Below are 16,959 nucleotides of genomic sequence, written 5' to 3'. Positions count from 1 at the left end.
AAACAGTTGTTGTTAGTAATATTACATGTTTGTGTTGAGCTGAGTTGTACTAAATTATTGCTAGAGTTTGCCTCTATTGTCACACTATCTAATTTAAATTATTAATACTTAATGAAGTGCTACTGCAAGTATCACTACATTCTCTTAAGCTAAGCTGCTCAATAGAAGCAGTTGTCTCAAAAGCTAGCTGCTCAATAGAAGCAGTTGTCTGAAAAGCTAAATGTTTAGCTTTAGTTGTAAATAAAAAGTAAGATAGCATAGTAGCTATCTGTTGTAAATAATAATTAGGTAGGCGGAACCTATCCTTTGTCAATACATACTTATTTTTAAATATACAATTTATGTCCATTAAATTAGGTAGTGTACCTAAGTCACAATTTAATTGTATATTGTTAGTAGTCAATGAATTGTGCAATAGCATATTTAACTTATATCTAATTTTATTTTCCTTTGGTGCACCTTTGATGTAAGGAAATGTATGCAAGACAATATTCTCTACATTAAGTGATTTTAATTTATCAATAAATGACAACAATTCATTTTGTCCTACATTTCCCCTTCTCCCAAAAAGCAATATTAAAGTTGTGTTATTTGTGTAATTTCCACACAAGACTTTGTTGAAAATGGTTACAGGGGTGGCTCCGGGCATACAATGATTAGAAGATGGTTTCCTTATCGTTAAGTAGCATGGTTATATCAGCTGTGCATTTTCTATTACTTGTTTTTTTTATTATGAAAATTCTTTAATAAAAAAGCTGTAAAGATTAAACTAACTACTTTTATAATTATCATATCATATTACCTCACACTAGATTAATAAAAAAATATTTAATTAAATCCTTAAATTTTTATCTATAAGGTATAAATTATCACACACAAATAAGATAAGATAGATAATTTACTACTACAATCAAGAGATTAATTATTTGTATGCCTCTTTAAATAACCATCGATACCTCCTATCTGTTCATTGTTGAAGAAATAATTTTCAATATGTCACTTCTTCCGTTTGTGGTTCTGCTTTTTGCAGGTAATATTTTGTTATCTATATTGTGTTAAACAACTTTGGTAATTGGTGTTGTATAAATGAGGAATATCGCTTTATTTATCAGAGGTTACAAATAAGTTATTTATACCGTTAAAGGCATCAAAACTAATTTTAATAAAAAGTAGTAGTGGTTGCGTTTCACCTTATTTCCTCATGGTTTTAACATTACCATAAATTCTTTACCATCCGTCATTATTGATTATTATGTGATAGTTTTTCAAGAATTTCTAAAGGCTGTAAATATAATTGAGCTTCCATGGTATGGGGTTCTTTTAATAAAACTTTAATAGTTTGTATGGATTGATTTCGAACTTAACGTTACTTAAATATGTAATTGGGAATTTTAAATCGGACTCGTAGGGGACTTAATATCTACACATAAACAATTTTATCTACTTTAGGAAGTGCTCTCGCCAGATCCAACCGGATTATTGGGGGAGAAGAGACAACAATTGAAAATTATCCGTACATAGTACAAGTAGAGATGTACCATTCAGGCAACTGGAACCAAGGGTGTGGAGCCAATATTATTTTACGAGACTGGGTTATATCAGCTGCGCACTGTTTTGAGGGATGGTATGAATTCATATTTATTCGTTTATTATTAAGTCAAGATACAGGTATCACTTATTCCACGTCATTAAATTTGAATCGGTAGACATCCCTACTCATCGGCAAAGAAGACAGAGGGTGTAGGCCGAGAGAAAACGCCGACGTAAAAAACTCTCTTTAAAGTTAGGTACTCTTTTAAAATAGCAAATCATCATACAAAATGACTATAGCAAACAACATTTATCAACAAATATCTCAAATATTAATTAGAAGTAGCCTGTCCAGCACTAGTCCCAGGCCCTTTTATCAACTAGATAATCGTTAACTTTATGGTAAGCCTTTTAACACAGCTTTTATTTAATACATTTCTTAAATTTATTAAAAGGCAGAAATAAAAGAGCCTCTGGGATTTTATTACATTACTTAGATAGTCTAGTACGGGGAAATTGCTGCCTGCGTTTGTTCCGAGTATTAGCAATATGCGTTTGTTCTATTCTAGTATAATATTTGAAAGTTGGCAGGACATTGATTTAAATAAACCTAGCGGTAAAGACATCGTCACCGCTAGATATATAAAGGCTAGTAAAGTTTAGTTAGTTATAAATAATATTTTAACTTTGTGGAACCAGCGCCCAGTAGAGGTATTTGCAAAACCGATAAGACTTAGGGGCCTTTAAGAAAAGAGCGTAACATTCCCTGATAGGACGTCAACACACCTGCTAGCCCCCGGCATTGCAGGTGTCCACCGGCGGCGGTTATCACTTCCCATAAAAATATATGATCCGAATACGAAGCTGATCCGATACAACTAATACTACTAAATACAGTCACAAAATAAATCATTAAAATAAATAACACAAAAAATTCAACATTTCCATAATTAGTGAATTATTCAATCATGGGTGAGTGATTCATACATACTTTATGGTTGGATCTATTGTGAACCTATTTAAACCATTTAATATATATTTAGGACATACAGACCAGAGCACAGACGTATCAGAGCGGGATCCACCTACCGTAACGAAGGTGGATTTATCCACTACGTAGATTTTGAGAGAAATCATCCCGAGTACGGTGTAATCGCAACCTATGACGCTGACATCAATGTTGTAAAACTGGCTACTCCCCTGGTCTGGAGTCCATCGATCCAGAGGGGAACCATTGTGCCACAGGGTTACGTTCTTCCTGACAATACCCCCGTAGTTCACGCAGGATGGGGAAACACTACTGTAAGTAAATCATTGACATTTTTTTTACACCAGAATACTAAGACGTAGTTTAAATTAAATGATTTTTCAATTAAGTAGAAGTGCCGACTGTCATTGAGTATTGACGGTTTTGAGTATTATACGAGTACACGCGGCAGAGTCGTCAGGCGAACATCGTACCGCCTAACAGTCGATTCTTTATTTTTTTTTAATACTTATTCTGCTATTCGGGACACCGGTCTAGCTAAGATAAAAATAAGAAAGTTGATAAGACAACAAATACATTATGTCAAAAAATAAAAATTTACCTTCCCGGAACCCCTCCACTAACACTTGAACTTTATGATATAGTATTAAAGTTCAAATTGACTTAAGTATTATTACGAATATTATGTATGGGAATATAGAAAAGTTTTGTTTTTAGACTTTTTCACTCAACTTTTTTAATTTTTCTCTCCGTAAGAACCATCCTCGTACTTCAAAGAATATTATAAAAAAATAATTGGCCAAATCGGTCAAGCCGTTTTCATGTGATGTCGTGACAACGGAAAACGGGTTTCATTTTTATATATATAGATTACTAGGCGAAATAATTAAAGATATTTCTCCTGCTGCTTCATCTGTGACAACTAAATATTGCAGGTTGATACAATAGGTCATAAAAATATAGACGTCTAATTCTACAGTAAACGCTTCGGTTTTTTGAAAGGGGGCAAGTTCAAAAACGTAAAGTGCTAATATATTCGATTTCAGCCAGGTGGGAGTCCATCAAGGATCCTCCGTCACGTGGAAATATACAAAGTCAACAACTCCCTCTGCACTGACCGCTACAATCAATTACCAGGCGCTAATGTCTCACCCAACATGATCTGTGCTGGTCTGTTAGACATTGGAGGCCGTGATGCCTGTCAGAGAGACTCTGGTGGTCCATTATACGCTGGAAAAGTCATCGTCGGTATTGTTTCCTGGGGACATGGATGCGCAAATGCACGTTACCCTGGCATTAGTACCAAAGTCTCATCATACACTAACTGGATCATTCAAAACGCTCGCTAAAGTAACTCTTAGTTATTTTATAAATAAATTATATATTATTTCAGAGTTTTTTTCATTTCCCAAATCTTACACATTGTAATGCATAAGTACTTAAAATGAATAAACAGATTTTTATTTATTTATTGATTTATTCTCTTAACGTCGATGATTTCATATTTTTTTATCTCAATAATATTTGATCCTACAAGCAAAATCAAAAAATAATTTTCGGTTAATTTGAATATAATATAGGCCTTATTTTCATTTGTCTGACGCAGCCAGTCTTGAATATTGCATTACCTACATTGTTTTAGTTTATTTAAAAATAGTCATAACATATTGAATATTATGTGGAAAATGAAAATAAATGATGAAATGTATTTTTTACCAGAATCAGCCAATCGCAGCGGCGCTCGCACTCAAATCAGTCGTGAAGCAGTCATTTTACGATTTGGCATTCTGATAAACAATAAACTACAAACTCCCTCCGCTGGTCAAGACGTAATGTGAAATTGCTTAACAGAAAACCATGAGATTCCGATTGGAGATTAGGAAAGTTCAACGTTGGTGAGACGGGCCTACGGGTCTCTTATTATTTTAATTAATTGCAAAGTTACACAACAGTAATAAGAACAAAACTTTCAATAACTATTTCAGGCTTATATTATAGGCGATTTTGAGAATTAAATAAGAATATAACATTGTTTTCATTGACAGAAGTCTAAGCACATTTACGTCTAAGTTTAATGCTATCTAGAGAAGTTTCACTGAACCTGTTAAACCTGTTATTTATTTTGATAAGCGGCTTAAACTCAAGACATGCTTATGTTTATCGAAGAGAAAATCGGATATCCGAAATAAATATATATATCCGTAACCGTATCCTTTTCACAACTTTCGGATAGTTTCGGATAAGGGCGGAGTCTAAAACTACATGTTTCGACAGGTTTTTGTTAATTTAAATTATTTAATCTAAATTCATCAGTGACAAAAACACAACGTGAATTTCGTCGACGATTTCTCCACCGTCCGGCACTCCGGCTCCGATTGGTCGCACAATCCGATGCTTTGCCACACGCCTTGAAGCAACTGGCTCAACATTGGATAGACCTAAGTCTGGGAGACCAAGAACAGGCCGTTCAGTTGAAAATATCGATGCTGTGCGCGAAGATGTGGAAGAGTGTTCACGTTGTGTTTTTACCACTGATGAATTATTCCGTAAGAACATTGACACGATTATTCCACGTTCTTGGGGAGTAAAAGGGTCCATGTTTATGTTCAGTGTATTTTACATTTGTTCACTACACAATTTTCAACAACAGAATGACAGTAATTTCATTGTAATATTCTAAATTTAATTAAAAATAATATTAAATTTTCCTTTCTTTCCTTTCCTAACATATGATTTGTGTTTTTTAGATTAACACGTGTTTGTTATGTTTCTTTATATTTGTAGTTCATAATCTTATAATGTGGAATTCTATAATATTTATCATGGGAGAGAGTGAAAATGATTTAATACGAACATAAAATAGCTGACACAAAAACGTTATTTATACATTATAGTTTCAAGTTTTGTATGTTTTTCAATACGTAACACCCTTTTGAAATTAAATTATGAATAACGTATTCTTACAAAAATTATATATTATAAAGTATCCCAACAATTCAATTGAAAAAAAAGCATATATTCTTCTGCCGGTAATAATTCTAAACGGGAATAATAGTGATAATATTCCTGGTAGCCTGGCTAATTCACTACCCGTTAAAGGATGTGATTTCTTAGTGGAGGTTCATATCATAATATTTCTCTCCCCCCTGGACCGCGGAAGCGTTTAGACGTGTGCATTCTATTTGTTTTATAACTTAAAAATCAAATTAAAAATAAATTCCGTGCGAATAAATTAAGGTGTGTACCAGGAGCGCATGAGTTGCGTTGCAGTAAGTGCATCTGTGCGAACGGGACAACACTTGTGAGACAGCTTAAGTTGTACGCTCCGTCTGCGCGCATCATCGATACGCAAGCTTTGTAAGTTGCCGTAATTCATAAGCGATAGCGGGTAGCGGAAATTTATAGGGGGCTGGTCCAAGTTTATTTTTTCGTGTACTCTGGTGTCATCTTTTGTCAGAAATATGCCTCTTAAGCGCACACCTCCCAGCACCCCCACTCCCGAAGACTTAAAGGAAGCTAGGTTGAACGCGCCGAAAGCTTCTTTTTCGGGCTCCGCGCCAGATTTATCTAATGAGGAGCGAAGCAATGTAACTATGAGGCGCAAGCAGGATGAGTCCTATATTAAAAAATTCATAACCGAAATTAAGGATATGCTTGCTAAAGCAAACTCTCAAAATGAAAGTAAATTCACCTCCTTGCAATCCTCCATGAGAGAAATCTTGACACAAAATACAGAAATAAAAGACTCCATTGCTTTTGTCTCTAAGCAGTACGAAGATATGAAAGCTAAATACGAGAAGTTGGAAAAACAGATGAATGAAGATCGTCTGTATATTGATCAGCTTGAAAAGAAAATCGAGTCGCTGGAACGAACGTCTGCCTCAACTAAACTTGAACTAAGAAATATTCCTAAGATTACCGGTGAAAATAAGGATAGTTTATGTAAAATTGCTTCAAAAGCTGCAGATGTTATTGATTTTCCCATACAGAAACAGGATATTAAGGATATTTATCGTACAAAAAGTAAAACTGGACATGGAGCAATTATTGTGGAATTGGGCAGCGTTATATTGAAAGATGGTATTATTGAAAAGGCACGCAAATTTAACAAAATGAATTCTGCTAACAAATTGAACACGGCACACTTAAGTTTGGAAGGACCAGCAAAGCCATTTTTTATTTCAGAATGTCTATCACCCTGCGGAAAACGATTAAATTATCTGGCTCGTGCATTTGCTCAGGAAAATGGATATAAATTCTGCTGGACCTCATTTGGAAGAACCTACCTGAGACAAGATGAAGGTAAACGGCATATTAGAATTGATAGTGAGGGTGATTTAAATAAACTTCGTCTAAAACAATGACTCTTTGAGGCCCCCAGGAAACTCCGCTGGCCTACGATAACTTTCCTGTTTGTGAAAATCCGGCACTTAATTATTGTTTTTATAGATATTATTTTATTTTTTTATATATTATATTATTGTTTTACTTTATATACATACTTATACTCTGTTCATTGTATTGTATTTTACATAACTAAAAAATTATACATTCTTAGTCTAGTGATCATGTTGAAATCGAGATCTTATCTTTGTAAAAATGTCAGCATTTCTCAGACACGAGTAGCTGCGACAAAAAGCTTAATATTTTACAAATGGCTAGATTTATTGATAATATAAATAATGATATTGATAATATAACAGTGGCAACTGCCTACAGTTGTGATATAAATAATTGTAATGATTTAGTAAAAAAATCAGGAAACTCCCTAAAAATTATAACACAAAATATCCGTAGCGTTTACAAAAATATTGATGCATTCTTGGCCCATATAGCTCGTCTGTACTTTGATCCAGATATAATAATTTTAACTGAATGCTGGTTAAACGATAATAAACCCATACCCAGTCTCAAGGATTATAATTCTTATTTCACAAAAAAATGCTTAAATCAAAATGACGGTATTATAATTTATGCTAAACAAAATATAAATTGCGAAATTGAAGAACCTAATCCTAAAGATGCTAACTTTCTGCTAGCTAAAATAGTACCAGATATTGTACTTTTAGCTATTTATAGATCACCATCCTTTTACTACACTGAGCGCTTTTTGAATGCTTTGAATGATATTGTTAAATCTATAAAATCTAAGAATATATTTTTAATAGGTGATATAAATATCGATATAAAACCTGGAAACGGTGACAGAAACAGTAACTCTTACTTAAATTTAACCAGCGAATTGGGTTTTCTGCCAGGCCACACATATCCAACACGATTAAGCAATTGTCTCGATCATGTAATGGTTAAAACTGTTTTACAAACTAGTGTTATAGTTATAAATTCCACCGTAACTGATCACGACTCTATTCTAATAAATCTATCCCTTAACAGTAAACGGACTAATACTCAGTGCCCTTCCATTGTTGAAAGAGTAAATTTTAGTGAAGCTATAAAATATGTTGAATTGGCTGATTTTACTTTTATGACTAACAAGCAAGACGCCGAGTCTGCTGCGACTCGATTTGTTGAAATTCTGTCATCTGCTATTAAAGCTAACACTGAAAAAGTCCGTGTACCCAGGCGCAAAAAATCTCTTAAGCCCTGGATGACTCCGGGCCTACTTCGCTGTATCCGTCACCGGGATAAACTGCATCTTAATTTAAAAGGGGACCCCCAAAATGAAATTCTTAAAATAACCTATAAAAGGTACAGGAATTTTTGTTGCTCATTACTTAGAAAATTGAAGCGCGAACACGATAAATTCTTATTAAAAAGTGCAAAATCAAATAAAGAAACCTGGGCTGCAATAAAATATGTCACCGATAGTTCAAGTAAAAAATCTTCTGCCGATGAGTTAATTAGGAATTGTAACGCATTGGATGCGGTTGAGGACATAAATAGTTATTTTTCTAATGTTGGTAGAGAGCTAGCTGAAAAACTTACAGGGTGTAAGTATAACTACATATGTACAAGATCTAATTGCTTGACTAACTCCTTCGTACTAATGCCACCAGATGAGGTTGAGGTGGAATCTCTCATCTTAAGCTTAAAAAATGATTGTGCCACTGGTTGGGACTCTATACCAGCTCGATTTCTAAAAATGGTAAGACATGTCATTGTATCGCCGCTTACTATCTTGTTTCAGACATGTTTTAGGGAAGGCTGCTTTCCAAAAGTCTTTAAAAGGTCTCTCATTACTCCTGTTCACAAGGGTGGGGCACGGGATTGTGTTGCAAACTACAGACCGATTTCTGTGCTTACAGCACTATCAAAAATCCTAGAAAAGATGCTTAACGTGAGGTTAATACAGTTTTTAAATCGGTACAATATTCTGTCCAGCTCACAATTTGGTTTCAGAATGGGTATGTCAACAGAAGACGCTGTGGGTAGCTTGATTGAGTTTGTCACAGAAAAACTTGACAGGAATCAAAAGTGCCTTGGTGTCTTCCTCGATCTTGCCAAGGCATTTGATACCGTCTCAATACCTATACTTGTGGACAAATTGGAGCGAATTGGAATAAGAGACTCAGCCCTGCTTATTTTTAAAGATTTCCTTAGTGGTCGGGTGCAAAGGGTTAAGATTAATAATTATATTAGTTCCGACGCAAATGTAACTTTTGGAGTTCCGCAAGGCAGTATTCTTGGTCCAAGTCTTTTTCTTATTTACATAAACGACCTATGTAATATGTCCCTAACTAGTTGCAGGTTGTTTACCTATGCCGATGATACGGCTATAGTTTTTTATGGGGACACCTGGACCGAGATACAAAATATTGCCGAAAGCGGACTGCAGAAGGTGGCTAGATGGCTCAGGGAAAATTTACTTACTTTAAATATTTCTAAAACTTCGTATATTCAGTTCCAAACTATTAATTCCCATATGACTGATATTAATCTTAAAATACACATATGTGTCTCTGAGCGCAATTGTACTTGCATTAATATAACAAAATCCAATACCATTAAATACCTCGGTATCGAATTAGATAATAAATTGAGTTGGCTTCCTCACATTGAGATTATAACGGCACGCACGCGAAAACTAATCTGGACATTCAAAAAATTACGTTATGCCGCGGAATTTGAACTACTCCGCACTGTTTACTTTGCCTTAGTAAAATCGGTTATTGGATACTGCGTGAGCGTGTGGGGTGGAGCGTGCAAGTCACATCTAATTCAGCTTGAAAGAGCCCACAGATCTTTACTAAAAGTAATGACTTTCAAACCCTACAGATTTTCAACCACACTTTTATATAAACAGTGTGAGCTCCTCAGTGTTAGACAGTTATTCGTCTTTAATATAATAGCCAAACAACATGTCCATACCCCTTATAACCCAGAGGTTTGCAGTAACAAACGCTGTATACCAAATGTACTCCCCACAGCAAAATTCCGTACTACCTTCGCAAGGCGACAACGAGCATATCTCTCAGTCTTTCTATATAATAAAATAAACAAAAAATTAAATTTCTACCCTCTTTCACTACATGACTGCAAATCAATTGTTAAGACTTGGCTTTTGTCCTTAAATTATGAGGAAACAGAAGATCTATTTAACTAACATGCTACAATAATATTTTAGTTATTTTGATTCATTAATTATGTGTATAATTTATATATTTATACTAGTGTTACATATACCCATATGTAAAATGTATAATTATGTATATTTATGTATTATGTATATTTATGTATCTTAATATTTTATGTGTATGTACCTATTTTATTACCTATTATATTCATTGTAATTTATACTGAAACATTTTTTTTCAATATATGTTATTTTTGTTTAAGTATATTATGTGTAAGAAGATAATTAGATGTAATATCTGGAATTTACAAATGTCTATAAAAATTATTGTCTTGTAAAATTTTGAATAAGCTCTCTTGACACTTGTTACGAATTATATTGGGAGAAGCCACTGACTCCTGAGATACAGGCACTAAAGCCTAGTTTAGGTGTCAGAGTCTTCATAGGATTTCTGTAATTACAAATATGTCAATAAAGATTATTATTATTATTATTATTATTTATCAAGTGCCAAAGACTTCTTAGCTGATCTCGTGGTAAAGAGCGCATCTGTCCCCAGGGTACAACTCCGATGAAAGATAACTCAAATGTCATGTACCCATGGGTCCACCGATCACACTGACAGCTGTAACGACTTCCAATGTATGGAAGACTACTTTTATGCATTTTTAAACGGAATATTTCCAATTTTCTTTTCTTTGTATTGTTAGTAATAAAAACACCTATTACTTCTTGGTAGTAATTTATATGTAGGTATGATTTTTTATCAGAATTAACAGATACGAGCAGTTCTTCAAATCATTAATAAAATAAATTTTATCACGCATATTTGTTTGATTCCGTAGAGTAGTTCACGGAAATAAATGTGATTAAAAGTTTATCATGGTATTTTGTAAAATAAAACTAAAAAAGTTAAGGATATTTATAAAAAGAACTACTAATATGTAGACTACATATACAACTATAGTAATGTCTGAAATGAAACTAAAAAAATCTTAATATTAACTTAAATATAAAAGATGCACGTTTGGACTATCGTACCAGACCTGTTTATATATGTTATGGCCAGCCCAATTGGTGAATATCTCCATGAACCATAGATATATTATAAAATATTTAAAAAAATTGCTATTTCCAAACTAACCGCTAGCGCTTCTCCTTGGACTCTGCCCATCTATGTGAGGTATACAAGAAGGTCACCAGCTGAACGACCTTGACGAAAGCCTTATTGATAATCGCGAATCAGCTGGTGGCCATCTAGATATCACAAGAGCTGGCCATTAATAATGGATTCCTTTATTTTGTAGAACAAGGAAGCTAGCGGATAGCTATTGCTAGACGGAATTCCTGTGCATCACGCGTCTAGTATGCGATGGAAAGGCCCAGCTTATAATCTTTATATGACTAATTACATAGAGATCTCTTACATTAAGATATCATTAATCTAAAAACTGTAAAGCTTAAACTACAAGTCTTTTATAATTATCACATCCTATTTCCTCACACTAGATTAATAAAAAAATAATTAATAAAATCCTCAAAATTTTACCTATATGGAATAAATTATCACAATCACAAATTAGATAAGGTAGATAATTGACAACTATAACAATCAAGAGATTAATTATTTGTAATATGATCTGTGCCTCTTTAAATAACCATCGATACCTCGTATCTGTTCATTGTTGAAGAAATGGTTTTCAATATGTCACTTCTTCCGTTAGTGGTTCTGCTCTTTGCAGGTAATGTTTTATTATCTATATTGTGTTAAACAATTTTGGTTAATAGTGTTGTCAATCAAACCTAATTTTAAAAAAGTGTGTGTGTACAAAGTACACATGTCAGAAGTGAAACTTTAGTAGCAAACTAATCTTGAAGTGTTGTTCATATTCATACAAATCTAAAAGTTTAGATTTCCGATACTTAGAGGGACGGAAAAAGGAAGATATTGTTACGAGCTAGGGGATCGGATAGAAACGCCGTAGATTTCTTTAAGGGTTTATTTCTAAATAAATTAACGAGGAATTTGTTAACACTAAAAACTGGAAATTACGCACAAAAATTCACTAAATTCACACACAAAATACTGTCACTAATTACTCTAATAACACGCACTTCACACAGTACTTGTATTCACTTTTCTTCACTATATTCGCACTTTGTCACTCCGGTGTTTATCGCTTGGTATCGCATTCAAAACTGAACTAATCGGTCGGGTTTCGGCTCGCTTATATATCCCTGGGAGCGATGTTCGAGAACTCTCTAGGCGGCGGCGCAACTGAGTAGCGATCGCACAATTCTAGAACGTGCGTACTAGCTATCTCTTTCGCACATTGCTCCGTCCTTGTCGTACGGCGTTCTAGAGTGCTCGGTCTAGCTTCGAGAAGGTTCCGATCTTCCCTCTCTCTCGCGTATCGTTCCGTCCTTGTCCCATACCTAGAAAATTCGTTCAAGAACATTCCTTCATCAAAGGGGTATAACCAGGCCTGAAAACGCCTGAAAACGGGTGTCCTGAAAAGTGTACCGTTCGACTAAACGTGTTCCGAAACGGCCTGAAAACTAAGGTAACATTATGTAAATTACTATTTTCTAATATGTGATTGACCCTCTCCTGAAACGGTCAGAAATCACATTTCAGCCTGCTGAAAACTTCTCTAAGTAGTGGAAAAATCAAGAAACATTGCAGTCGACCCGTCTTCGTAACAATATGTTAGGAATTTAATGAATTTAATTGTCATTAAAATATTAAGTGTCGAATAATAAATAATAAATAATAAATAATAAATAATAAATAATAAATAATAAATAATAAATAATAAATAATAAATAATAAATAATAAATAATAAATAATAAATAATAAATAATAAATAATAAATAATAAATAATAAATAATAAATAATAAATAATAAATAATAAATAATAAATAATAAATAATAAATAATAAATAATAAATAATAAATAATAAATAATAAATAATAAATAATAAATAATAAATAATAAATAATAAATAATAAATAATAAATAATAAATAATAAATAATAAATAATAAATAATAAATAATAAATAATAAATAATAAATAATAAATAATAAATAATAAATAATAAATAATAAATAATAAATAATAAATAATAAATAATAAATAATAAATAATAAATAATAAATAATAAATAATAAATAATAAATAATAAATAATAAATAATAAATAATAAATAATAAATAATAAATAATAAATAATAAATAATAAATAATAAATAATAAATAATAAATAATAAATAATAAATAATAAATAATAAATAATAAATAATAAATAATAAATAATGTGACGGATTTTTTTTTTCCAACGCCGATAAAGAAGTTTGACTTCAAAAAGGAACATGGCGCGTAACCGAAAAACGTGACGCGTAACGAAAAAATGTTACACTAAATTTTTTTCCAACAACGATAAAGAAGTTTCACTTCAATAAGCAATTTGGGTAGTGGCTTTTACGTTTACCTTATTTCCTCATGCTTTTAACATTAGGTACCATAAATTTTTTACCGTCCGTCATGAAGTAGAGTATATTGATTTATTTTCCTAGAATTTCTAAAGATTTCGAGATTTAGAGCTCAATTATATTTGGAGCACATAGTTGAGCTTCCGTGGTATGAATGATTGTCCTTTTTTGATAGTTTGTATGGATTGATTTCGAACTTAACGTTACTTAAATATGTTATTAGGAATATTAAATCGGAATCGTAGGGGACTTAATATATATAATAAAAACAATTTTCTTCACTTGGGCTTTAGGATGTGCTCTCGCGAGTTCCAACCGGATTTTTGGGGGAGAAGAGACAACAATTGAAAAATATCCGTACATAGTGCAAGTAGAGATGTACCATTCAGGCACCTGGAACCAAGGGTGTGGAGCCAATATTATTTTAAGAGACTGGGTTCTGTCAGCTGCGCACTGTTTTGAGGGACGGTATGAATTCATATTTATTCGTTTATTATTAAGTCAATATACAGGTATCACTTATTCCACGTCATTAAATTTAAATCGGTAGACATCCCTACTCATCGGCAAAGAAGACAGAGGGTGTAGGCACATTTCAAATAGGAAATCATCACACAAAATGACTCTGGCAAACAACACTTATTTTAAAATAAATATCGCAAATTAATTAGAAGTAGCCTGTCCAGCACTAGTCCCAGGCCCTTTTATCAACTAGATAATCGTTAACTTTATGGTAAGCCTTTTAACACAGCTTTTATTTAATACATTTCTTAAATTTATAAAAGGCAGAAATAAAAGAGCCTCTGGGATTTTATTACATTACTTAGATAGTCTAGTACGGGGAAATTGCAGCCTGCGTTTGTTCCGAATATTAACATTATGCGTATGTTCTATTGTTGAAATTGGTTTAATAATTAATTATACCTAGCCGTGACGACGTTTTTACCGCTAGTTATATAATGGCAAGTAAAATCTCGTTAGTTATAAATCATATTTAAACTTGTCGGTAGTAGTAGTACCAGTAGAGGTATTTGCAAAACTGATACGCCTTTAAGAAAAGAGCGTACCCTTCCTTGATAGGACGGCAACACACCTGCTAGCTCCCGTTGTAGATGTCCATCTTCGACGGTTATCACTTCCAGTAAAAATGTATATGTTTAGTTGTACCTGTGACACGGGCGACAGAATTTATAACCAAAAAAAAAAACAACATTACGAATTTAACTGGAGAAGCTAATCTGACTAATACTACTAAATACACTCACAAAATAAATCATTAAAATAAATAACTCAAAAAAAACAACATATCCATAGTTAGTGAATTATTCAATCATAGGTAATTCATACATGTAGGTACATTAAATAGAAAAGGAGTCATTATAGTCAACCAATTATGGTTGGATCTCTATTTAAACCATTGCAATATAATTTTTAATGTACGCCTATAAACCGGTATTGAAAATATGTACTTAGGTACTACAGACCAGAGTTCAACCGTATCAGAGCTGGAACCACCTACCGTCACCAAGGTGGATTTATCCACTACGTAGATTTTGAGAGAAATCATCCCGAGTACGGTGTACTCGCAACCTATGACGCTGACATCAGTGTTGTAAAACTGACTACTCCCCTGGTCTGGAGTCCAACGATCCAGAAGGGAACCATTGTGCCACAGGGTTACGTCCTTCCTGACAATACTCCCGTAGTGCACGCAGGATGGGGATACACAGCTGTAAGTTAATCATTCTGATTTTTCTTTACATCAGAATACTAAGACAGAATTAAAGTAAATGCAATTTTTTCAATTAAGTTGAAGTGCCGACTGTAATTGAGTATTGACGGTTTTGAGTAGGTATACACGCTGCAGAATCGTTATTGTAAATTACTAGGCGAAATAATTAAATAATTTTTTTTATTTGCTTCATCTTCCATATTCCAATCACTTAACATAGGTTGATACAATAGGACATAAAAACATAGACGTCTAATTGTATTGTTCGTCGGAAATATCTGCGAACCTCGCTGGAATGCGCTTCCCCTGGCGCTTCCCCGCACCCCGCCCCGTTTTCGCCTATCCAGTACCGTTGCCAACGCAATCGCCGACGCGACAAAAATATTGACCAATCAGAATTTTAATATTGACCAATCAGAATTTTTTTGCTATCTCTCCAGATTGTATGACGTCATTAAGCCAGGTTCGCAGATATTTCTGACGACTTGTACAGAAAATGCTTAGTTTTTTTTAATGGGGGCAAGTTAAAAACTTTAAGTGTTAATATGTTTGATTTCAGTCATGGAGACCATCAACGGTCCTCCAACACGTGGAAATATACAAAATCAACAACTCCCTCTGCACTGAACGCTACAAAGAATTGCTAGGCCCTAGTGTCTCACCCAACATGATCTGTGCTGGTCTGTTAGACATTGGAGGCCGTGATGCCTGTCAGAGAGACTCTGGTGGTCCATTATACGCTGGAAATGTCATCGTCGGTATTGTATCCTGGGGATATGAATGCGCAGATGCACGTTACCCTGGCATTAGTACCAAAGTCTCATCATACACTAACTGGATCATTCAAAACGCTCGCTAAAGTAACTCTTAGTTATTTTATAAATAAATTATATATTATTTCAGAGTTTTTTTCATTTCCCAAATCTTACACATTGTAATGCATAAGTACTTAAAATGAATAAACAGATTTTTATTTATTTATTGATTTAATCTCTTAACGTCGATGATTTCATATTTTTTTTATCTCAATAATATTTGATCCTACAAGCAAAATCAAAAAATAGATTTCGGTTAATTTGAATATAATATAGGCCTTATTTTCAATTGTCATACGCAGCCAGTCTTGAATATTGCATTACCTACATTGTTTTAGTTTATTTAAAAATAGGAAAATGAAAACAAATGATGAAATGTATTTATTTTACCAGAATCAGCCAATCGCAGCGGCGGTCGCACTCAAATCAGTCGTGAAGCAGTCATTTTACGATTTCGCATTCTGATAAACAATAAACAACAAGCTCCCTCCACTTGTCCAGACGTAATGTGAAATTACAGAATACTTTGAGATTCCAAAAGTGACGTGAGTGACGAAGGGAGCGTTGTTGTGCGAGGTGAACTCACGGATTAACAGAATCGCACGGCTGCCTGTTCTGATAAACGTAGCTCAATGAGTTATATATATGGAACAGCGGAGCGGGTTGTAATGCTTATATTATTTGAGACCGATGGGACTTCACTTTGGACAATTATACTTAGGAAAGTGTCACTCACTCCACGTTGGTGAGACGGGCCTACGGGGTCTCTTATTATTTTAATTAATTGCAAAGTTACACAACAGTAATAAGAACAAAACTTTCAATAACTATTTCAGGCTTATATTATAGGCGATTATGAGAATT

The 16,959-nt window shown here is 33.6% G+C and overlaps 2 protein-coding genes across 2 annotated transcripts; both read left to right on the top strand.

The window, feature by feature from the left end:
• Positions 1-942: 942 nt before the first annotated feature.
• On the top strand, positions 943-3,910 carry LOC125051723 (trypsin, alkaline B-like). Its single transcript, XM_047652246.1, has 4 exons — positions 943-1,030; positions 1,450-1,624; positions 2,574-2,832; positions 3,565-3,910. The coding sequence occupies exons 1-4, from the start codon at positions 994-996 to the stop codon at positions 3,865-3,867; spliced, it is 774 nt and encodes a 257-aa protein (XP_047508202.1). The 5' UTR covers positions 943-993; the 3' UTR covers positions 3,868-3,910.
• Positions 3,911-11,706: 7,796 nt separating this feature from the next.
• LOC125052045 (trypsin, alkaline A-like) lies at positions 11,707-16,182 on the top strand. The gene is made up of 4 exons (XM_047652691.1): positions 11,707-11,794; positions 13,842-14,016; positions 15,022-15,280; positions 15,840-16,182. The coding sequence occupies exons 1-4, from the start codon at positions 11,746-11,748 to the stop codon at positions 16,137-16,139; spliced, it is 783 nt and encodes a 260-aa protein (XP_047508647.1). The 5' UTR covers positions 11,707-11,745; the 3' UTR covers positions 16,140-16,182.
• Positions 16,183-16,959: the final 777 nt, after the last annotated feature.

The sequence above is a fragment of the Pieris napi genome, chromosome 8, assembly GCF_905475465.1.
Source record: "Pieris napi chromosome 8, ilPieNapi1.2, whole genome shotgun sequence".
NCBI classification, from domain to species: domain Eukaryota; kingdom Metazoa; phylum Arthropoda; class Insecta; order Lepidoptera; family Pieridae; genus Pieris; species Pieris napi.
The sequence above is the reverse complement of the archived record's forward strand: the minus strand, read 5'-3'. Positions and strand labels throughout refer to the sequence as shown.

Coding starts and splice junctions, on each gene's coding strand:
- LOC125051723 (XM_047652246.1), top strand. CDS start 994: ATGTCACTTCTTCCGTTTGTGGTTCTGCTTTTTGCAG. Junction 1,031..1,449: donor TGTGGTTCTGCTTTTTGCAG/GTAATATTTTGT, acceptor TATCTACTTTAG/GAAGTGCTCTCGCCAGATCC. Junction 2,833..3,564: donor CAGGATGGGGAAACACTACT/GTAAGTAAATCA, acceptor ATTCGATTTCAG/CCAGGTGGGAGTCCATCAAG.
- LOC125052045 (XM_047652691.1), top strand. CDS start 11,746: ATGGTTTTCAATATGTCACTTCTTCCGTTAGTGGTTCTGCTCTTTGCA. Junction 14,017..15,021: donor GCGCACTGTTTTGAGGGACG/GTATGAATTCAT, acceptor ATATGTACTTAG/GTACTACAGACCAGAGTTCA. Junction 15,281..15,839: donor CAGGATGGGGATACACAGCT/GTAAGTTAATCA, acceptor GTTTGATTTCAG/TCATGGAGACCATCAACGGT.